The following is a 25,622-nucleotide window of genomic DNA, read 5'->3' on the forward strand; positions in this document are numbered from 1 at the left end:
GTTGAAAGTCAAGTGGGGCTGATGAGTGGTAGCTTTGTTGAAAGTCAAGTGGGGCTGAGTAGGATCTGAGGATTTTACCCGTTGGTTTCAAATTACATGTCCACTTTCAAAATATCACATAGTTTAAGAAAAGTGGATGTTCACAAATTCATTGTATTAAATGACCATAACACGTGGTATGAGGTTGATCTAAGAAATATAAATAAGGAGTAATGTGGAGTAGAATTGACTTTGGAAATATAATTTTGCATTGAAAGTTGAAGTGGACAACTAATTTTAAACAATTTTATTTTTATAAGTGGACATGTAAATTGAAACGGAGGGAATAATAGGCTCGTAATTGATTAAGTGAGACCGAGGATATTTGTATTAGGACAAATATTAATTTATAAGGCATATAAGCCTGCATTGTCAAAAAAATATATATACACACAAGCATACATATATATATATATATATATATATATATATATATATATATATATACATTAGGGCTGAGCAAAAAACCGATTTAAAATCGAAACCGAACCGAAACCGAGAAAAACCGGAGAAAACCGATCCGAAAATAACCGAACCGAAACCGAAACCGAAAAACTAAAAACCGATCCGATTGAAATGGTTCGGTTCCGGTTATACCTTCCAACCGAACCGATAAAAACCGAACCGAACCGATTATTAAAATAATAATTAAATAATAAATATTATATATAATATGTTAATAAATATATAATGTATATCATATTTAAAAATTTAAAAATCTATTCGAATATTTCTATCAAAACAAGTCTGTAACTTTTAGTTTATATACCAAGCAGGCTAGCACTTATGTTTTTAGTTCCATTTATGTATATGCACTTATGCAGTGTGATTAAATGGTCTAGATAAATATCAGTTGAATTAATGGTCATTCAGTATGTTCATTTGGCAAGCTTCTGTTTTTTTTTTGTCTTTGATTCTGTCTGCTGATTCTCATTTGTAGAAGTTTAAACAGAGAATGTGCTCTTGTTATTTGGTGTTGAAACTTCAAATTCGCCACTGTATTAATTTTTATCTATGGATTATGCACATAAATTTGTCTCGTTTGTATATTATTTTTTAATTTTATAGTTGTCGGTTTTGTAACCGAAACCGAGCCGCTTATAACCGAACCGGGATTTTTAAAACCGAAACCGAAACAGAATCCGAACCGGCGGTTGCGGTTTTCGATTTTAAAAACCGAGGATATATGGTTGCGGTTCCGGTTTTATCCCGGAACCGAGCCGAACCGGCCCATGCTCTACCCTAATATACATATATATATATATACATATATATATATATACATAGATATATATATATACATATATATATACATAGATATATACATACATATATATATATATATATATATATATATATATATATATATATATAGGGTTGCACTCCACACAGAACACTTTAAAAAAAGAACAACACAGAACACTATCATAACACTTTTTCTTTCATAAAAAATGATTTGTTATGATTATAATTACATAGTTAAGCACTAACTAAACTTAATATATGAAATCTAACATCCAAATTTATCCAAATTATTAATATGAAATATTATAGAATCCAGAATAGAATCATGTATATATTCTTTACATGATTAATATCACATAGAATCATGTTATTTTTAATCCATAATTGTTGTTAAACATGCTAGATACTATTATTATTCATAATAAATGGTTAATTAGCTTAAAATTAGAATTTAATTCAAGTTTTAGATGAGATTCTATGTTCGATTCCAAAGTGTTCTTCTTTGTTCTTCTTTTAAGGGTGTTCTGTTATGAGCAATGCCATATATATATATATATATATATAGGGATAGGATCAAATAAAAACTTTTTTAAGTTACAAACTTACAAACTTTTTTTTATTCTTCCATGGTGTTAATCCTTAGTTATTAAAAGTATCCATGTTGAAAATTCTTGAAAAAACATCACAATTTTTAAAAATAACGCATAAATAAATCGTACATTCAACACATTAATTACTGGGGTTCAACATCGGGTGTAGAACACTAATTATCATTGTGTTGAATATATCTAAAAAGATGTTTAAACTATACCTCTAGGGTTTGGATAGGGTCTAGAAACATAAATATTAGTTATATAACACATTTACCTTAATTCTTACATTTAAAAATTAGTTTATGTACTTCTCCACCACTATTTTAATCGATATTCAACAAAATATGTTAAAAAAATGTTGAACTCAAATTATATATGTGTTGAACACAGAAAATTTGTAAGTTTGTAAATTTGTACCAGAACCCACCCCTATATATATGTATATAGAGTCCTACTCCAATAGAAACCAAATTAGCCTAAAAACTAAAAACCAGTTTCTGGACAGATTTTTATCACCATCTTTAACTACAGAAATCACTAATTTGTATATAACATATCACTAATTTACATATAGCATATCCCGCGAATATAAATATATATATATATATATACACACACACACACACACACACACACACACACACACACACACATATGCAACGTATATGACCATCATCTTCACTCAAATCGTAATAACGGACCTCTTACCACCATTACCAGACGTTTCTATGACTTGCCACCATTGTCTAACATCACCAATAGTCACATACACTCAGGCCCGATCCTGAACTTTCGGGGGCCTTAGGCCAAAAAAAAATTGGGGCCCTTGTTAAAAGAATTGAAAATATTCAAATCATCACATTTTTACAAAAATATATTACAAAATAAGTTCCAAACAATTTATAAGTAATGACAAAATACACAATCCAACATTTCATAAAAAATGAGTTTTGTGAGCTTTCCGAGATGCAAAATCATCGATGATCAAGAAACCCTAGATTTATCAATTGCAGAATCTCTGAATAACTTCAATTCATACATGATAAAACTCACAAGTGATGCACCTTCCAACTGCAACTTATCTCTATTTAAATTATAGAAAGAAATAGTTGTCATAGTTAAGAACAAATGGAGATTCCAAGAGATTTAAAGGTTACAACGGCTTGTTTTTCTTGGGAAGTATTCATATTTAATGGAGACAGAAGGAATGGAGATGAGGGGAGAAAGAGAGACGAGAGCTGAAATAAAACTGGGTTGGGTATTTGGGTGTGTCATGTGTTATGGATCTGTTGTATTATTTCTTGTGTATAGCTTTTAATTTTTCTTATCGACAAATTCTCTTGCCTTTCAATTTTTTCTTTCATTTTTCTTATTTATTAATTTAATTATTTTGTCAATCGATTTTAATATTTTCAATGTAAAAAAATAACTTTAAAATAATAATTTTTTTGACAAAAATAATTTTAATATTTCCTACCTTAATAATAATATAAATGAAAATAATAATTTTTTTGACAAAAAAAAGTAAAATAATTAGATAACTTAAAAATTTTGGGGCCCCTCCTGATCTTGGGCCCTAGGCCCATGCCCCTCTGGCCTACCCTCAGGACCGGGCCTGCATACACTTTCCATCATAACTTACAAAACTAAAGACTACTTCTCATCATCATACAACTTCTCTTGCTGCTTCCTACCGCCAAGATTCTTCTTACGGATGAAATTGATCATCTATAATCGATTATCAATAGTTTAGATAAGTAGATTTTCTCAATTTTGATAATAAAAATCGCTGTTTACGTACTGTATAAAAATAGTGATCAGTGCAGTATAAATTAGTGATACCCGTAGTTATAAACAGTTGTAGGGAAACTGGTTTATAATTTTTATTTTAAGAGTGGTTTCTATTTGATCATGAGCCTATGTATATATATTAAGAGTTTTTTCAAGAGTATTGTTAAAAACTGCTTTGCTCTTAGAATAAATGCTAGTAAATTTTAAAATTTTTTTCAGGAATAGTATGTATTTTATGGACGGTGCCAATGCTGTTGGAATGAACTCAACGTGCTCTTTTTAAGCTTGAGCAAAGGACAAACTCGATGGATTTCTATTTTCACAAAATAAGGGTTTTTGGGATGACCTAGAAGCTTTGGAACATCCTATTAAGTGCACATGTGCTGCTTGTAGAGGCCGAGCTTTGCAACTTGAGAAGACTCGTTTAATTCAATTCTTCATGCTTCTTCACTCAAGCTATATTGCAGCCTGCGGTCAACTTCTTATGATGAACCCCTGACCATCTGTTAATCACGCCTTCATGTTACTCAAACACGAAGAGAAACAACATTAATCTCATGATTCTGCTTCTACACCTCCTTTGACAATGATAGTAAATTTGCCAAAACAATCAGCTGCACCTACAGGTTAGACACCAAATAGATTTAGTGACACGCCTCATACCCATCCAAGAGTTTTCTCATTGTCATATCAAAGGTCATACGAAAGACAAGTATAATAAATTTGTTGGCTATCCTCTTGATCATCATCCCTGCCATCCCAATAATAAGGGCAAGAAGAAATCCACTTCTAACAGATCTACTACTTCTCCTGGCAAATCACATGCTCTGCAGGTTGCATCCACAGATTTTCAGCAATTTCCTCCAAAATTGAGGTCTTACAAAGTCAATTAACTCAAACTCACTTCTGCAGACTATTCAACAAAGGACCTAATATTACAACTTCTACTGTCCCATCTGTCTTTGTTGCTTCTCATCAGCCTTCTCAATCTCTTTGGCACAAACAGCTCCGCCATGTGCCTTCTACAGTCCAAAGGGCGTGGCATAAAAGCACACTGGCATTTGCTGGGCTATTGCTCTGCTCATATTAGTCAGCTTATCATATCATAACCGCATATCGTAACAAACTAAATGCTGCATATATACAACATTCAGATTGTAGATATTTGACTTTTGATCAATAAGATTTTACTAGTTCTCCTTATGTTAGTCTCTATGTAGATCAGTTGTGTGTATATTGTGCTCTCTCGAGCTGCAGTTCCATGGAGGATATGATCTTTTACCAATTTTAAGATAAATACCTTGGGAGGCCTTATCCAAGGAAATGAAGAAGCTGAAAGAGACAACAAAACTATTCGCGTACTGGAAGTTCCAGGAGGGCGAGATGTTATACTCTGAGCCTGTCGAATTACATGAAAGGTGACTGTTACAGCTACTTTCGGCTGGCATATGGACCTAGTACATGGCATATAGGCATATACTACAGTCTACAACACATTTCCATCATATGGTTGAATGCATCTACAAGTGCAACGGCATTGGGCCGGACCTGATCATAAACCATGGATATTTAGAACCCTGGCCTAATATATGATTAATAAAAAAATTAATAAATATTTGCTAGCAATCATCATAAAAAGCCTGTGAATATAAGTTTCTAAGTTGTGTAGTTGCAACCGAAGCTTGCTCGGCTGTGATACAGCTAGTAGCGAGAAATTCACCCTGGTGCTTGTAGAGAAGAGAAAGTGCAATTACAGATATTTAAGTTGTTGTGTAACCCCCCTTCCAGGAACTTCCTGTTTCAATTTATCAATCAACCTGCAGAAAGAGAATAACATAACACGATTACGTTTCTAATATGCAAAAGAATCTAATATCAGCAAACTACATACTGCATTATGTCTGACCTTTTTCCCAGCCTGTAGAACCACTTTCAGCAGTTATCTCAGTTTTACACTCAAGTATCAGGTATTCCATTTAGTCTTTCAAGAAAAACTTGATCAGTTGGCGAGGGGGTCATACTATTAACTAGTTCTCTGAGGCTACTCAAGTATATGCGTGCAACAAAAACAGACTTAAGTTCAACTCCAACGGAAAGTTGATAATTTTACGCGAATTAATGGTGCTGAAGCTCATGGAGCATTTTTTGAGATGCATATTACTCTCCGGGGAATAACTTTTGGTGATATTGGTCCAAAATTTGGAAATGGAGCATACAACTCAATGGACAATAAAACCTTAGGAACGTGTGTATAAAGAGCACACTAGTTTAGCTTAGTTATCGCACACAGATTACTTATGTCTATTGATTTTCCACAAGATGATGGGAAAAGTTAATTTATACAGCTTGCCATGTATTTCATGGTCTTGACCCTCCACAATAAGACGAGCATAAACAACAACATGTGTTGATACTTTTCCTAAGCCTCCAGGCCACCATTATTGGAGATATAGCAAATCAAGGACATGAGTGAAGGTTAAGAGATTCTATTGAATTGAAAGTTAATCAAGTCGGACAATCAGCAAGTTTGTTATTACTCTTATTTATCAGATTAAATTACACTTTGCAACCAATAAGTTTGAGCGCTTTTTTGAATTGGTCTTAAACAATTTTTCTTGGCAGAACACACCCTACTGTTTAATTCTCGCTTCACTTTGCACCCTTTTGACCATCTAACGGTTAGAGTGGACCGTTAACGCTAACAAATTCAAGGGTATAGTAGTAATTTCCCTCTCTCTTAACTCACCTCTTTTCTCCCTCTATCGGTCATCATCATCACCTTAATACTTCATCTTCCTTTCTCTTGAAATTCCTCCTGCAACGAACCTCCTTCCGCCAGTCATGTACCCACCACCGAAATCCTACCCGCCAAGCCGCCACCACATAAATATTCATTTATAAACACACACACAATGCTGTCAGCGAAAATCAAAAACTGAAACCCATCCTCCAAGTCACTCCTAATCAAGCCCATCATCATTTTCCTCTTCGTCCTCTCTCTCTTCCTCTTCGTGAGTCTCGCCGCTCTCTTTCTCTTCTTCCTCCTCCCATAGTCCTTTACGGTCCTTTCTGTTGTATCTTGGAGAGAGTGTTCCATACGCACATATAAATACTCTTATATAGTACAGTTTTATAAATTTAATGTTCAAATTTTTATTCAGAAAAAGAAAATTTCAAAAAAAAGTTAAGGAATACATTTTATGCATGTCTTAAAATGCGTGTCAGATAATGGAAAAAACTGTTAACAGATGTAAGGAACGGAGGGAGTATATTTTATAGATATATATTTATAAATTATTCAAGAAAGATATTATATATGTATATATATACTATAATATTTTTACATTGTTATTCTTTTTTATTAATAAATTGTTTCATAGTACAAAATCATTTAAGATGGTAATTATTTTATATCTTTTTTGCAAGGAATTTTTTAATGTCTTTTACTTATACAAGAAATATATATTCGTGCATGTTTTAATATTTAAAATCTGATATTAAATTTTAAAAAAAAATACATTATGATTTTTGAGATTTTTTTGAACATATATTTCTATGTGAAATTTCTAGAATCTTGCACGTGTTTCTCATTTAAGATGTGGATTGTGGAGAAAATTAATCTCCACTCTGTATGACAGAAATATGAGTTTGAGTTCAGGGATCGGGATAAAGACATTACCTCCCAAAAGTGACACGATGGTCATTATTAAGTGAAATATGAGGGGAAAGTATTAAATTAATGGGTTTAAGTTTGGGTATCGTGATAGGGACATCACTTCCCAAAAGTGATCGGATGGTCATTATTAAGTCAAACATGAGTGGAAAGAAAAGGTTGATAAATGGACAAAAATCTTAGTATATAATGTTGAGCGTCTAGGGACCGCTTCTCTTAATATAAAAAAGTTACATACATTTAAAAGTAAAGAAATGGATTATAAGTGATAAGTATTATATATGAGTTATAAGTTATTAAATAATTTAGATAATGTGAGTTATAAGTTATTTAAGTCTCTAAATAATTTTGGTAAGAATGTTTGATGATTTAAAAAAGTGAATATTTATTATGAAAGAAGAAAAGAAAGAAGTAGAAGTTATAAGGAAAAAAATCTGAACCTAACATTAGTGAGTAAAATAAAAAAAATTTATAGTTGGGTGGTAAATTTCTAAAAACACAATAAGTTGAGTGACAAAAAAAATCTATTTTCCCATTTATAAATAAGTTATTGTATATTTTTATATTCTACCACCCGGTTGATCCGTTTTGTACTATTTATGCGCGTTCCAACTCTCACCGACTATAATAGATATAATCATATGCTCCCCATTATTTTATTAAATTCAATGACTGTATTGATCGAATCCCGAACCACCCACTAATTAAAATAGATATGATCTAATGGATTCGAAGATTGTATTTATTGAATCCCCAACCTCCACTATCATATACGCTCCTCAATATAACCTCCCTTTATTATATTGAATAATTTTGCTGATCAAATCCCCGACCCCCAACTCCCACCAACCCATAACAAATATGATCCAACGCTTCTCAATATAATCTTCAAATTTTATATATAATCCAACGGTTCTCAATATAGCCATCCATTTATTGCATTCAGTAAGTGAGTTGTAGATGTGCAACGGTTCTCAATATAGCCATCCATTTATTGTATTCAGCATGTGAGTTGTAGATGTGCAACTCATTTATAAACATATGAGTCATCTGAAAAATAAGCTAAGGAAGATTTTAGAAAATAAGGCAAACCAAACGCAACAATTGAAATGGCCAAGAATGAACATTTCCCTGCTACTATAGACGAGATGTCATCTAAAGAAAAACATTCGGAGGTTGAAACTAGTCATTCAAGAGAAAAGGTACTTTGATTTTGCAGTTACTTGTAAACTATAGTGTTTAATTTGAATAATCATTTGTTCAATTTATGACACTAGTATGATTATTTATTGATGAATATGCATATGTATAGGCACTACTTGAGTCAGTTGTTGGGCCTATTGAGCCTGACAATCCCTTCATAGTTGAGCAAGCATCTGCAGCAATGGAGGAACTCCTTAGGATGGCTCAAGCTGGAGAACCCCTATGGATTCCAAACACAGACAATGGTATTGAACGTTTGAGTAAAAATGAGTACTTAAGTATTTTCCCCAAAGGGATCGAATTGGAACCTATGGAAATGAAATCTGAGGCATCGAGACAGTCTGCTATTATTTTCATCAATCATACCAAACTCGTGGAAATTTTGATGGATGTGGTATGGTCTCCCTCCCCCTCTCTCTCCCCCCTGTATATGTGTGTGTCCATTGATGCATTTGGATTGTATGTTTATACGAAATTAGCCTTCAGATCATTGACTAATCTGCTTTATATCATCAGAAACAATGGTCAACTGTTTTTTCTGGCATAGTTTCACGAGCATCGACCATTGACGTTGTTTCAAATGGCATGGATGGAAATTATAACGGAGCCTTACAAGTGGTATGGATTAGCTGCTTTTTTTTTTTTATATCAGAAATAGTGTTTTGAAGATTGAGTATGAGATATAGGCGACAATAAAACCTGTGTATTTGATTTATACTTATAAATTTGCTTATAAAAGTTTTGAAACTAAAATACTAACTTGTATGATATCCAGATGACAGCTGACTTTCACGTCTTATCACCACTTGTTCCAACTCGAGAATACTCCTTTGCGAGATACTGCAAACAAATTGATAATGAGACATGGGCAGTTGCTGATGTTTCCCTGGAAAATTTGGGTCCTGCATCCATAACTCAAAGTCGAAGAAGGCCATCAGGCTGTATGATTCAGGAATTGCCTAATGGTTTCTCGAAAGTACAAGTTTTTCTTTTAGTATACTTCATTGTATCATAATACAATAACACACTCTCTTCCCTTTTTCTAAGAATATACAAATATTTTTCCAGGTTACATGGGTTGAACATGTGGAAGTTGATGATAGAAATGTTCATCAATTATACAAATCACTAGTTAACTCAGGTCTTGCATTTGGCGCAAAACGCTGGATAATAACACTATATAGGCAATGTGCACGCCTTTTAAGTTTCCAGTCAAACAATATTCATGCAGAATATGTGAGAGGTACATAAGTCAATCCACAAGTCTCAATTATATTGGAGTCCTTGGAGTCTAATATGTTATGCAACATATTAACCAAGACTCCGTAGAACTTTTCCAGTATATATGTCTATATGCGTGAATAATGTTTTATATTAAACTACTTGAAACAGTGATGTTAACTCCTGAAGGGAGAAAGAGTATGCTTAAGCTAGCAGAGAGAATGGTGTTAGGCTATTGCAATGGTGTTGGAGTTTCTACTGAACATATGTGGACCATGTTTTGTGGTGAAGGTGCTACAGATGCTAAAATCATGACCAGAAAGAATACAGATGATCCACGCACACCAGCTGGTACTGTGATCAGCGCTGCATCTTCTTTCTGGATTCCAGTTCCTCCCAAAAGGGTTTTTGACTTCCTTATCGATGTGAGGTCAAGAAGCAAGGTAAGGAATATTTAGTTTACTATCATGTTCAACTATAGAATAAGACAAAACAAGTTTAATATATTATATATCAAGAGTAACAAGCTATATCATGTAGTATCAGACAAGGTTGATTATATCCCAATTATTGAAATACTCGTATTCGAGAATTCTTATTGCTATGCTACATGTAAGGGCTTATAATATATAATGTCTCATGCATATCTGTTCGACTATGAAAAACATCACTTAGACACCTAGACAATCATATTGCACAAATTTCATACTGAAAAGGTAAATGACATTAGATGCAACATTACAGAAATGATTTAATTCTTTATGATTTATATCTCCAAAATTACCTTTATGAAAATGATTCCGTGAAAATTATGATTGCAATACTTTGTGATGCTTATTCTAGAATGAAAGAAAATATCTAGTACTTGACTGATTATCATGTATCTACAGTGGGACCTCTTAACCAAGGTTGGACAAGTACAACCAATTGTGCACATTGCTAATGGTCGTGATCCTAGTAGCCGAATATCCTTGTTGTGTTTACATGTAAGTTGTAATTTGTTATCTTCATCAACTGTGCTTATGTTTCTTTTATTTTGAATTAACATATATAACATAATAAAATTGCATGTAGAACCCAGGAAAAAGCAACAAATATATCCTACAAGAGAGCTGTGCGGATTCTACTGCATCATATGTCATATATGCTCCAGTTGACCGAATTTCTATGAATGTGGTCCTAAGTGGAGGTGATCCTAATTATGTTGATGTTCTCCCATGGGGATTTGCTATACTTCCTGATGGTCCTGGAAAGAATTTAGGAGGAATTCTAGAGGTCGGTTCTGGTGGATCCCTGCTAACTGTTGCATTTCAGATTAAAATTAGATCAGTTCCACCAGAAAATCTCACAAGTGGACAGGTGGCGACTATAAACAAGCTTATCCAATGCACAACAAAAAGGATAAAAAATGCACTAGTGTCTGATTCGAACGTCTGACAGGAGGGTCGTAAATTATAAGGTACAATTTATAAATATTTCTGAGATTATGACATATATAACTGGTAGTTTAAATAGAATGGGCATCTATGTCTCGGTCTACTATGATGTAACATCTTTCTAAAATTAGAGCATCTACTTTTAGTGTCATTTTTCATTCAAGAACTAATATATATGCATAGTGTTGGAGTATCTACTTAATAACACATAACACATTAGCATTATAAGCTGCTAGAAATTTAAAATTAACAGGTGATGGCCTTTTTTCAGCATAATATATATAATAGATAATCTCATTTTATTTTATTTTGATTCCAGTAGTACAAGGACAAGAAGAAGAAAGGCTATGCAAGCTTTGTTTATTGCTTGGATATACAACCAAGCAAGGAATTCAAGAATGCAGCTTCACGACTCTTGCCTTATGGGGTTTGTTGAAATATTAATGCAGAAAATAAGATCACTAGTAAAGGGTGATATTCAGATATTGACTTTGCCCATGATCATTGTAAACTTAACTTATTTGTTAACTATGTTTCCTTCTATAATTGGTATGACTGTTTTTCCTTTTATATTTGATGCAACTGATTTTAAAAATTTTGTGCTTTTAATGGAGACTTTGGAGCCCGAACTCTTTGTTGAGCCACTAATTCCTTATTGCTGCTGAAATGAGCTAGGAAGGCTAGTTTTTGTCTTGTCTAGTCGTTGCTCCAAACTGATGTGTTATATGAAGTGAGACCTTAGAAGAAATATAGTTGGAACTACGGCCTAGTATTCAGTTATTTGGTAATAAAATCGAATTATAATTTAATTCTTTTCCCAAATACCCAAAAAACTCAGACCGAATACTATATAACCGGAAATTAATCCGGGTCAGTTAGATTTAAAAACCAAGATTAATAACTGAATTAGTGTTGGTTAGGAGGGAATATAAAAATTGAAAATCTGAAAAGATGATGAATATAAATAAAAAAGCCTCTTGTATGCATTAATAATGTTGCCAAGTGGGCTTGAGCATGATTATATAAGTTACTTGTTTGTTGTTAAGGCGTTAGCTCAGTTGCCGAATTTTAAAATTTGTTTGCGTGTACATTATAGTATTATGAAAACTCGATTTTTTTATTACAGTTTTGTTGGTAATTCTTTGAAACATATGTATGATTCTTGTGGGAAAGTGTTATGTACTTGGAAGGGGTTCGATGAATTGATTAGTAAAAACCGGGTTTCATGGAATTGTATGTTATTAAAGTCTTGGGGGATATTTTTGTATGGGGAGCTCATTGATCGATGGGTATGTTAAGGCCAAGAGTATGGCGAGGCTTTGGTAGTGGTTATAATGGTTAGTGAACAAGTCCAATACTAAATGTAAAACTACTATAGTCATTTATAGTTATTGTTTATTCAAATTAGACTTAGTTGATTCCATTTCTAGTTAATTTGTGATGTGGCAATTAGCTTTAGCTATCATTGATCTTAAAATATAAGATTAAACTTATGTTAAGACTAACTATAGCTACACATTGGAGTTGAGTTTTATGATTTTGGTCCTATATTATAGTTAGAGGAATAATTATAGCTATGCTCTTAGAGCAACATGAATGCTAATCTTTAGTGTCAATATTATCAAAACATCAAATATTAATATTTTATTTTCTCTCTCTTCAATAGTACTTTTGTTACCTTTCCTCCGAAAATTATTCCATGATAAAACTGGCAGTATATTTATGAAAGTAAAATTGTCAATGGAATTGTTGACAAGGAAGATGGCAGTAGAAATTGGATGTGGTGACTCACTGCAGTGACAGATGTGGTCGAAGACTTAAGCCCGACAATACATGCATGTGCCTCCGGCAACATTGAGAAGTCATTGGCATTCAATCTTGGCTGTCACATGCCCATACAACCATTTTATCCATTTAGAAACAAATCTGAATGCATAAGCAGAAGCCAGCAAAGGGAAAGGCCTGTTCTGCTGTGTTTTGTAATCAATGACCTAGTAAAGGAACAAAGGAAAAGCATTTAGATAATTACAAGGCATCTTAATCATCAAATTATGGGTATTTTAAATATTTTGTAGCAACAATAACTGCCTTGGATAAAGCAGTTGAAGCATCGGTTACAGTATTTTGCCGGACATATACCATAGTTCCATGTATAAGCTAGAAGCTAGAAGAACATCAGAATATGTACATTTCCCTTGAAACCTCCAAAACTATAAAGAATTCAAATAATATTCAGAAAAATGATTTTATATAGTTTAAGCGCTTATAAAAGGTTTATAAGACTCTTATAAAAGGTTTATAAGAGTTTTGAAACTAAAATAGTAACTTATTTGATATCCAGATGACATGTGACTTTCACGTCTTATCACCACCACTAGTTCCAACTCGAGAAAACTACTTTGTAAGATAATGCATCGAGAAAACTACTTTGTAAGATAATGCAAGCAACATGATAATGGGACATGGGCAGTCGCTGATGTTTCTTGGGAGAGTTTAGGCCCTGCATCCATATCTCAATGTCGAAGAAGGGCTGTTAAATCCATGAATTGCCTAATGGTTTCTCCAAAGTACTTCATTGTATCATAATACCATAACACGCTCTCTTCCCCCTTTTTCTAAGAATATACAAATACTTACCAGGTTACATGGGTTGAACATGTGGAAGTTGACGATAGAGATGATCATAATTTATACAAATCACTAGTTAAGTCAGGTCTTGCATTTGGTTCTTTTCCATTAATTTCTTTATAATATGACTCGTTAATGCCTATCTTACATTACTCTCAAGAATTAAAGTAGTAAATAGCACATGCTAGCTTATAGTAGTATGTTAGCAAATAAAAAGAGTATGTTGTAAATTCTAATGATAATTCATATATTATATGCTAATTTTAAAAGAAACAAAATCCAAGAATGGTCGTGAAAATAAAAGGAGAATTATGTGATAAGTTTGTAAAATTACTCTTTATCTAATATATATAAGGAGTAATGGATGCAACTTCAATTTTCAAATCCCGGAAGGAAAACTCTGAAATTTTGGAGTGTATAATGATATTATTAATGTGTTTTAAGTAGTAGGAAACTGTTATAATTAAATTATCAATTGGACCGCAAAGCATTGATTGGTGTTGTAATTTTAATTTACTTGTACAAGTATTAACAAAAGAAGTAAATTAATATATATATTTATAAATCGATTTTCTTTCATAAGTTCAACATTGTATTTATTTAATATAAATATCATTCATATGACAAAAGTAGCTATATACCACAAATGAGAATGACAATAGGCATCAATAACATAATCATTAGTCATAAGTAATAAAATTATGGTAATTAAAATATACTAGTCTATTATACACATGAAAATAAGTATGTTTATTGTCAAGATAAGATTCATGTGTATCTTTAATCAAGGAATTGCCTACTGGTTTCTCCAAAGTGCAACATTTTCTTTTAGTACTTCATTGTATCATAATACCATAACACGCTCTCTTCCCCCTTTTTCTAAGAATATACAAATACTTTACCAGGTTACATGGGTTGAACATGTGGAAGTTGACGATAGAGATGATCATAATTTATACAAATCACTAGTTAAGTCAGGTCTTGCATTTGGTGCTTTTCTATTAATTTCTTTATAATATGACTCATTAATGGCTACCTTACATTACTCTCAAGAATTAAAGTAGTAAATAGCACATGCTAACTTCTAGTAGTATGTTGGCAAAGAAAAAGTGTATCTTGTAAATTCTAATGATAATTCATATATTATATGCTAATCTTTTCAGAAAAAATCCAAGAATGGTTGAGAAAATAAAGGGAGAATTATGTGATAAGATTGTAAAATTACTCTTTATCTAATATATGGAGTAATGGATGCAACTTCAATTTTCAAATCCAGGAAGGAAAACTCTGAAATTTTGGAGTGTGAAATGACATTATTAATGTTTTTTAAGTAGTAGGACACTCTTATAATTAAATTATCAAGTGGACCGCAAAGCATTGATTGGTGTTTTAATTTTAATTTACTTGTAGAAGTATTAACAGACGAAGTAAATTAATAAATATATTTATAAATTACTTTTCTTTCATAAATTCAACATTGTATTTGATATAAATATCATTCTTATGAAAAAAGTAGTTATATGCTACAAATGAGGATGACAATAGGCATCAATAACATAATCATTAGCCATAAGTTATAAAATTATGGTAACTAAAATATAATAGTCTATTATACACATGAAAATAAGTATGTTTATTCTCAAGATAATTAAGATACATGTGTACCTGAGTTAAGTGATTTGTATAAATTATGAACATCTCTATCGTCAACTTCCACAAGTTCAACCCATGTAACCTGGAAAAGTATTTGTATATTCTTAGAAAAAGGGGAAAAGAGTGTGTTATTGTATTATGATACAATGAAGTACTAAAAGAAAAAGTTGTACATTGAAGAAACCATTAGGCAATTCATGGATCAAACAGCCTGATGGCCTTCTTCGACATTGAGATATGGATGCACGACCCAAATTCTCCGAGGAAACATCAGCAACTGCCCATGTCCCATTATCATGTTGGATGCACTATCTTACCAAGTAGTATTCTCGAGTTGGAACTAGTGGTCATAAGACGTGAAAGTCAGCTGTCATGCGGATATCAAACAAGCTACTATTTTATTTCCAAAACTCTTATAAACCTTTTACATGTTTTGAAACTAAAATAGTAACTTGTTTGATATCCAGATGATAGATGACTTTCACATCTTATCACCACTAGTTCCAACTCGAGAATACTACTTTGTAAGATACTGCAAACAACATAATAATGGGACATGGGCATTTGCTGATGTTTCCTTGGGGAATTTGGGTCCTGCATCGATATCTCAATGTCGAAGAAGGCCATCAGGCTGTTTGATTCAGGAATTGCCTAATGGTTTCTCCAAAGTACAACTTTTCCTTTTAGTACATCATTGTATCATAATACAATAACACGCTCTCTTCCCCTTTTTCTAAGAACATACAAATATTTTTCCAGGTTACATGGGTTGAACATGTGGAAGTTGACGACAGAGATGTTCATAGTTTATACAAATCACTAGTTAACTCACGTCTCGCATTTGATGCTTTTCCATTAATTTCTTTATTGCAAATATGACTCATTAATGCCTACCTTACATTACTCTCAAGAATTGAAGTAGTAAATAGCACATGATTCTAGTAGTATGTTGGCAAAAAAAGGAGTATCTTGTAAATAGTAATGATAATTCATATATGATATCCTAATTTTACAAGAAACAAAATCCAAGAATGGTCGAGAAAATAATGAGGGAGAATTATGTGATAAAATTGTAGAATTACACTTACACAAAATTCATCAACTTTTCCACTTACAATTGTATGGACAAAAATAACAAATATGATGTGATAGTATTATATAATTTTCAATCTATGCCTCTGAATATAAGTACATAAATTTAATGTTAAGAGTCTTAACTTAGCATTATAATATATTTTAGGACAATATTGCATATTTAGAATAATAATAAAGTTTAAAACGGAAATAATTAAGGTTCAACACATAAAAGGATAAGGGAAAATTTAACCTTTCATCATCTCTGATCCCTTTTCACCGTCGGAAACTTAATGACTTCCTAACTCTTCGTGACTAGAAGAGTCAAAATATATAACAGGCCCTTTTGATATTAATCTTCGAGCAAAGTCTTCCAATGCCCTGCATAATTAGAGTAAAATAAGAAATGCCAAGTCCAGGACAAAGAAGTCAAGGAAAGAAGTCAAAAAATGTACTCAATAGTGAAGTATTACACCTAATACGAATATAGTATTTCGTACATGCTTAATTAAGAATATGCAAATGATTATAAAAATAAAAATGAATTTACAACAATAATGACGACGAGAATTATGACACAGCACCACATATTTTTGTGAGATAGGCCATGGTTGGCAACATTTAAGAAAATTATATATAATGTCATGTGTAAATTAAGAGTTACAATTGTAAGACTCGAGAATGATTGTTGGTGTGTCTAATTCAATGTTAACTCTTTATAAAGTATGTAAACATTCGTCAATAAAATAACTTATGAGTTATAGACCGTCATTTGCGCATTGCGCGTGGAAGAAAATGAAGTAGTTTGTCCAATATTAGTGTCCGTAAATAATGAGTTCCTCGACATGGTAGAATATTTTATGCGAAATTTTGAATCACAATTGCATTACATGAATATTCGTGGTGAAACTATGATCATGTTTACTTGCAATTATAAGAATGAATGGTAGTTTTCCCAAAAAAATATTCAAATAACGACATGTCAAATGCGTAATCTTTAACTTTATTAATAATATTAGACCTTGAGCGGGTAAATACGAATCACCAATAGATACTCTGACTTATGTCTTACCATTATTTTGGGAAAAAACTAAAAAAAAGTTCAGTACCTAACACTACTCTTTCACATTTCTCTTTAATATCTATTAGTTGAACTAGGTTTTACCTCACATGCAATGAGAGAATATTTTAGCTACAAAATCCTATGTTGTAGAATATCTAAAATATTTTACTTGTAACACTCCAACCATCTAAAACAATTGCCTCTTTTTTTTTTCCTGTCTATATAGCTCTTCATATCGGCCAAATTTGTAGAATGTCTCAAGACTTGGTAAAGAACTATGACCAAACCCATCAGAGCCTAAAATATTATAGGTTTACTAATTAGTGTTTAGTCACTTCTTCTGTTATCTAATAATATGGAACATCAATCAACCACAGTTTAGATGCTCATAATTGAGATAAATGGAACTGATATTTGTTTAGGTGATGAACACTTATCATCCCTTATTTATAAATTAAATTTTTCTTGATAATACATTTTTTCTATTTATGTATTACGAACACAAAGTCAAAAAATAATTAAGTATGGATTCTATTAAACTATATTACCAATTACTACCATTCATAAAATGAGAGAATTAGCATCATGATAATCCATAGTTCTACCTTTAGAGTATATGCGAGAAATATGGGACATATTAATGATATCACTCTTTTAACGGGAATGAGACTGAAATTATGATAGAATGATGTATTAGGAAGTTCATCTCCATTCCGGCTAAACGAGTCGAAATCTCATTATTCAAGGGGCTATTATGTAAGTTATAAATGTGTACGAATGGATCTAATACTAGTTAGTAACCAATCATATAACTAAGAAAAGGCGTGACAAGTAAGCTAATTATATATCAATCCTAAAAGACTTAAAACTAATAGATACTAATAATACATATATAGTACACCAACACATGTGCATACATAAAATTGGTGTTAGAAAAAAAATAACACACCTAATTGGCAATTATTAAGAAAAACTTAACGTTCATATCTCCTAATCTTAAAATTATAAAGCTCGATAATGATAATAATTAAGAATGTATAGAGATATAATTATATATATAACTATGTCTTCAAAATCATGATTAATCATGCTAAATGAGTAGAATGAACACCCCACATTGCTAAAAAAAGGTTTAAACATTCTCTCTCAAAATTTATCATACATGTGTTCAAAAAATATAATTGAACAAAATAATGTCCACAGGAATGGTAAACTAGTTAACAACTGCAAAGATGTATATAATACTGAAGTTAGCTACAAGAAAAAAGTAACTGAATTTCAAGTATTTAAGAAGGCTAGAGCCAACTGTTTCTTTGCATAACCTAAAATATTAATAGGGCTCACCTATCAAACCCTGGGCTGGGAGTAAGGTCACAGTCACCCCTGTTAATGTCATCCTCAACAGTGACATTCTTATCAGGAGTGTTGGACAGCTTTAACTTATCAGCGACCATGTTTGCCATAGAACTACTCTGGACGCCATGGATTGTAGCTTCAAAAGCATTTGAATCCTGGAAAATGTCAAATTTGAATGTTAACCCCAAAGGATACACTAAGCAGTTATGCAATATTCTTTTTTAAAGAAGTCTATGAAGTAACCAAAAAGGTCAAAGTGGGCAACCTGGGTGCTGATTTCATAAGGACCCTCAACCCCTTCTCTCAGAATTCCGGAATTAGTTGATGAGGAAGCAGCACATGGGGAAGAATCATTATTTTGTCTTTCCTTCTTTTTACTGTTTTTCTTCTTCTTCTTCTTATGAGTTTGGGCACCCTTATAATCTGGAAAGATAATAGAACTCACCTGTAATGTTTACATCACTCTCAATGAAAAAAAAAACTTCAATGATTACATAATGGGAACCAATTCCTGCTACAATTTCTGTAAAACAAACTCAATAAAAGAATGGCTTTTCTAAATGACTATGATGCACAAGTACTATCTTGATTCGCTGAATCATTTGCAAACAAATGACCACTACAATACAAAATGCCCCACTAAATTGATAGATAACCAGACAACAGAACACAAATGATTCACCTCTATTAACAAACATTGCGGACCCAAAAGTGCACTGAAAAAAAAGAGAGCATGTTCTCACCTTGTCTAAAAGACTTATAAGAACCCCTACTGTGCATGACGCAAATAGTCTGGCACCGATATGATTAAGCTGTCTTACAGTGTAAACAACAGTGTCTGCAGCTCCGCCGATTTTGTTTTGGAATTTCTTAAGCTTGCAGGAAATCACATTCACTCAGTAATTAGTTTATTGTTAAATTTACACAATGCATGAAAATATGAAGTCATCCAAAGGTAACTCTCCACGACTGACGGGTTCCCTTTTTCAAATTTTTAAAAATCACCTAGAATGCACAGAAGAAGTAGAAGTCCTCAGAGGTGACTTAACCCCCACCCAGTTAAAAGAAAGAGGGGCAGAAGCATATGTTGGAATTTAATCTTAAACTTAAATTTAAGTATTGTCTTAATTTAGTTGTTTGAGTTGGTAATTAATCATAATTTAATATTTGTGTTTAATAAATGAACATTGCATATGTAAAAGCAGTTTTTGAATTAGTCGTGACTCGTGAGGTAGTTTCAGCATTTGTAGGAATGTGGAGTTATTCTAGGAATGTAGTTGCTGGTTTTCAGTTGTTTTGTTTTAATCCTATATTAGTAGGACTTGTACTCATTTTAACGTTTAAGGCAATCCATTTTCTTTTCCCAGTTTACAAGCTCATAAGCTCATATCTATCCAGTCTGTTTGTTTCATATAATAGAGTCCAGCTTATATATATTCTACAGCATATGTTTGTAGGTCTGAGTATATGAATATGATGTTGAAAAGTGAATCATTATGGTTGGATTATTGAAGGAGTTTCAGAATTTATGTTTAAGAAAACAGACAACCAATTGATTTAGAAAAAAACAGATGAGTGAAAATACCTCCATCCACTCCATTAATGAAGGCAAGGAGGTCATCAATCGAGCGCGTATCTTCATAGGGCCTTGGCTTTGATACAATCTCAAACTTCTGAAGTTGAAAAAAAACAGTAATCAGTACTACTCCCTCCGCCCCCCTCAATTGTTTACATTGGGAGACGGGGCTCGGCACCCATTCTAATTCTATCATAATATATAATTTCATAAATTATTTCGAAACTTTTTTCTTCTGAATAAATATTTTCTATCTAAATTTTTATACAAAAAAGAAAAATTTTAAGAAAAAGTTATGATACTATGTTTTATATGCGCCTTAAAATGCGTGTGGAGCAATGCAAAAAAAAGTGTAAAGAATTGAGAGGGACATATATGGAGTAATATTTATTGTACAATTTTCGAGAGCTTATTATAACACCAGGAAAAGAACAGGGATGATGGCTAATTTATCAAGATTTCACCTCTGAACTCTCCTTTTCCTTGTTTTCTTTCTGTGAAAATCTTCTGAAAATCTCTATCCACGAGTAGTGTTCTTCCTGCATCAGTTGATTTAGTCAAATTAACAAAGTACGAATACATAGTGGTTATAAATGGACTATAAAGTAAGTACTAATTACAAAAAAAAAAAAAAAAACCTCTGTAACATTATCTGGACAATGCAACATGTGATATAGTTCCTCAAATGATGATAAATTATCCATCTTCTTGACCATGGCTTCATAAGTGCGATCAATCAGCTATTTGAGTTGCAGGTAGTGTGCAACATATATCAACTCATTTAGAAAATGTGCATCCATTTGAAGTAAGATATCATCAAAAGTAGTGCCCTGATATACAAAAAAATAATTATCAGTTTCATATTTTGTGATGTTCTAATTAGAAACCATAAAAAACTAGTCTTCATACCAGAGAGGGGACTAAAGTTCACTTTCTAGCTCGATAATATAAGGTAATCATATTTATTTTTACTTAATTACCAATTTATTAGGAAGCTTAATTTAATTTACCTAAATCTTTGCTAACAAATTTCTGCAGTTGAGCTTCTGCCGTAAACTTATTTATGTTTCTAGTAGTTACATTATTACTTGATGATGCACCATTTATCTTAAACATCTTTCTCATGGATGAGAAATGTAGTTTAAACAAACCTTGTCAAGAGGACATACAAACAATGAGGAGGTAAAACGAAGCACAACCTCATAAACGCTGCCGGGCACCTGATGATATCGACAATAATTTATCACTAAGTTCAAAAAGTTTTTCTTGATTACTGGAGGTAGTAATATAGGGTTGTTCATACAATAGCCTACAAGGACTGATAAAGGGTATTGGAGTGTGTATTTGCTTGAACAATATCCAGAAAAAGATGAGAAAGAGTTGATTTGTGATTACCATGTACCCCGTGGTCTTGACCCTCAATTATAAGACGAGCATAAACAACAGCATGTGTCGATACTTTACCCAAACCTCCAGGCCACCACTGTTAACATAAAGTAAATCAGAGACATAAGTGAAAGTTTGAGATATATTATTAGAGCAAAATTGAAAGTTTACCAAGTTGCACATTTAGAAAGTTTAAATACCAAATAGTATTATTCTTTCTTTCTGAAAAAGTTATCAGTAGTATTCTTAAAATAGGCTTTAGTTTTTTCTTTGAACTAGGACTACAAGTGATGGACAAGCTTTGCTATCTGAGAAGTGCCCAGAAAGGAGATACTATCAAAAAACATAATACTCACTTTGCTTGATGTAAGTGTTGGACTGTGAATTACAAACTCATCCGTGGTTTTGCCCCCCCCCCCCCCCCCTCCCTCCCTCCTCCACCATGGTCGGTGGTTTTTCCGTCCCTCGACACCATTACACAATCACAACACACAACTCATCTCCCTCGCCTGCTGTATTCCCCCCTCCTTCGGCACTTTCTTCCTCCGCGGGAACCCTGTTGTCGCAATCGACGGTGGCTCCCTCGCCTCCCTGCACCTTTCTCCTTTCTTTTCTCTACCCCTCACTGTTTCTTCCCTCTCTGACCTTCTTCCTCCCTTAATTGTCAGATTCAATTTAGGAGCGTATTAATTGGGATTTTAAAGATTTTTTTCATTTATAAAATTCGAGGATATTCGATTGAGATGGTTTAAAATCCATTAAAATCTTAAGATATTTGTGATTTTAAATTATGCTACAAAATTTGGTGGTATTCAATTGAAATTTTTAAATTAGAGTTTAAAATCCGATGGTATTCAATTGGGATTGTTTAAAATTCATTAAAATCTGATGGTATTCAAATCTATTTTAAGTTTTCAGAAATCCCACTAAAATCAATGAGATTTTGAAGCATTGTACCTAAATCCTATCAACTCTGCGACATTTTATAAAAAATCTGCACACTAATCATGCGTTGTGTGAAACCGCGCGTTGCAGCGGCCTATAAAAATTATATTGATAATTTAAAATTAATATTTGTAGAATGAAAAAGAAAATAACTATGTGATTAATCCGAACACTGATCATGTGTTGTGTGAATAATACTTTCATGTATACAAATTGAACCATATAAAAATTAACAACAAACATGTTCGATAAATAAAACAAATATTATAAAAAATAACCAACAAACGTGTATCAATAACAGTTACTTTATTGACTTTTTCATCAATCAATATCATATACAGACTATATTGTTTTCCGGTGTTTTGATTTAACGACTCCCACATCCGACAAACTTTTAGGGGTCATTTGTTAAATCTGAATCAAATTTCTGGATGAGTAAAAAATCTGAAGGAGAAGAAAATCTGGACGAATTAATTTCTTTGTCATTTGTTAAATTTAAATCAAATTTTTGGATGAGTAAAAAATATGGGAAATAAAATTTTCAAATAAACAAATAATATAATCAAAACAATTTGTAAGTATGCAAATAAAGACTATAAACTATATTAATATTAAATATTATAAATTGTAAAATTTAAAATTCATAAGAGCCAACAAAAAGCAAAGTTAGAAAATGGTACACATTAGGGATGGGCATTGGGCCCCTTCGGGTCGGGGATTGCTATACCCGGCCCCGATCCCCGAATCCAAACTCAATCCCCATCCCCGGCCCGATCCCCATCGGGGATTATTTTTCGATCCCCATCCCCGGCCCGATCGGGATTCGGGGATACCCGCGGTGATTCGGGGATTTTTAATTTAAGCTAAAATTTTTATTTAAATACTTAAATTCATAATTACGATTAGTTTCTAATATGTCTAATTAATATCTAATCATTTTAATAAACAGATCTTCAATGATTTAATTATGACCTTTTTAGTTTTAAGACTTATATTAATAGAAATAAATATTAAAATTTATTTCAATAAATTTAATTATATTAAAGAGGTATATAAATATGTTAATAAATGATTATACTATATATGTATATATTTATATAATATATAATATATAATATAATAATCGGGTCGGGGGTCGGGGATCGGGTCGACAATCGGGGGAAATCGGGTCGGGGTTCGGGGATCGGGCCGGGGGAATGTGAAAAACCGTACCCGACCCGATCCCCGATTTTTTTTAAAAGTCATCCCCGTTCCCCGGCCCGTACCCGAAAAAATCCCCGAATCCCCGCACCATTCGGTGCGGGGATCGGGTCGGGATCGGGCGGGTCGAGATTAATGCCCATCCCTAGTACACATGTTGCGTGCGTCGTTCTGAACCATCCAGCTACAATATCAAGGCCAGGTCGTCCAGAAGATTTATAGACGTCGTCAAGCAACTTACAAACTTAAACAAATGACATGAATGCTGAATGTTGCCTCATCCAGCTAATCTAGTCCCGTCCAGGGGTTAACAAATGACCGCTTAGTCTTGTTAGCCAATCATCTCTATCATCCTTCAAAACATCTAGTAAAATTAACTCATTATTGTATTAGAAGAAGAAGATAAATAAGCTCAAAAAAAAGCGTGTGTATTAAATTTTATGATGTCTAACCTGAATTTATAGGGGTTGATTTGAGAAAAATACCGGCTTATCAATAAATTCTTTTGGTTATTGATATACATTTTTTCCAAAAATATGATGATAGTTTCAAATTCTAATTTGATTTTGATATTTTGAAACTTTCTGATTTGATTTTGATATTTTGAAAAAGGTAGTTTTGAAACTAAAAAAGGTAATTTTTAATTTTGATACTTTTTGTAATCCAAAAATTCAAAAAATTAGAAAATATCAAAAATCCTTTTGGTTTTTGATATACACTTTTTCCAAAAATATGATGATAGTTCCAAATCTGATTTGATTTTGATATTTTGAAAAAGGTAGTTCTGAAACTTTCTTCCAATATATCTGAAACTAAAAAAAGGTAATTTTTATTTTTGATAATTTTTCATCAAAAAATTCTTGAAAATTGGAAAAATAGAACAGAGCACTCTGAGAGTCGCCACCCAAACGCTCCATGCTTCTCCTTTATATAAGTATATTGATTGATGATTGATTGATTGATGATTGATGGTTTCTTCGGGAGTGTTGTTAAAAATTGCTTCTATTTTTAGAACAAATATTAGTAAAAATTTGTAAAACATAATAGTATTATGTATTTTATGGATAGTGTCCATGCTGTTGGGATGTACTCGGTGAACGGTTTTCTACCGTTAGCGGTCATAAATTTTATAAAACTTAGCGTGATCTTTTCGAACTTAAGCAAAGGACAAACTCGATTGAGTTCTACTTTAAAAAAATAAGGGTTTTAGAGGATGAACTACAAGCTTTGGAATATCCTGTTAAGTACTGCACATGTTCTTTGTAGAGACCGAGCTTTGCAACTTGAGAAGACTCGTTTAATTCAATTCTTCATGCGTCTTCACTCGAGCTATATTGCAGCCTGCGGTCAACTTCTTATGATGAACCCCTGACCAATCAGGCCTTCATGTTACTCAAACACGAAGAGAAACAACATCAATCTCATGATTCTGCTTCTACACCTCCTTTGACAATGATAGTAAATTTGCCAAAACAATCAGCTGCACGTACAGGTTGGATACCAAATAGATTTAGTGACAGGCCTCCTACCCATCCAAGAG

The 25,622-nt window shown here is 32.6% G+C and overlaps 2 protein-coding genes across 14 annotated transcripts; one reads left to right on the forward strand and one right to left on the reverse strand.

The window, feature by feature from the left end:
• Positions 1-3,889: 3,889 nt before the first annotated feature.
• LOC108197154 (SKP1-like protein 21) lies at positions 3,890-22,615 on the reverse strand. Of its 13 annotated transcripts, none has more exons than XR_010286284.1 (11): positions 22,294-22,615; positions 21,947-22,034; positions 21,190-21,381; positions 21,016-21,090; positions 20,561-20,648; positions 19,241-19,398; positions 18,964-19,130; positions 16,810-16,937; positions 12,994-13,192; positions 5,575-9,446; positions 3,890-5,485 (listed from the first exon to the last, which is right to left on the reverse strand). XR_010286284.1 is itself a non-coding variant. In XM_017364672.2 (10 exons), exons 4-9 carry the CDS (start codon positions 21,265-21,267, stop codon positions 16,847-16,849), a joined length of 657 nt encoding a protein of 218 aa, XP_017220161.1. In that variant the 5' UTR covers positions 21,268-21,381; positions 21,703-21,771; positions 21,947-22,034; positions 22,294-22,615; the 3' UTR covers positions 12,820-13,192; positions 16,810-16,846. The 13 variants fall into 13 exon arrangements, 2 of the variants coding, with proteins under 2 accessions (XP_017220161.1, XP_017220160.1); XR_001801939.2 differs by having other exon boundaries at positions 3,903-5,485; positions 9,305-9,384; XR_010286287.1 differs by having other exon boundaries at positions 3,903-5,485; positions 9,305-9,446.
• On the forward strand, positions 8,451-11,202 carry LOC108198336 (homeobox-leucine zipper protein MERISTEM L1-like). The gene is made up of 8 exons (XM_017366093.2): positions 8,451-8,543; positions 8,654-8,938; positions 9,061-9,162; positions 9,320-9,520; positions 9,613-9,787; positions 9,937-10,208; positions 10,656-10,751; positions 10,840-11,202. The coding sequence occupies exons 1-8, from the start codon at positions 8,451-8,453 to the stop codon at positions 11,200-11,202; spliced, it is 1,587 nt and encodes a 528-aa protein (XP_017221582.2).
• Positions 22,616-25,622: the final 3,007 nt, after the last annotated feature.

The sequence above is a fragment of the Daucus carota genome, chromosome 8 (genome assembly GCF_001625215.2).
Source record: "Daucus carota subsp. sativus chromosome 8, DH1 v3.0, whole genome shotgun sequence".
NCBI lineage: Eukaryota > Viridiplantae > Streptophyta > Magnoliopsida > Apiales > Apiaceae > Daucus > Daucus carota.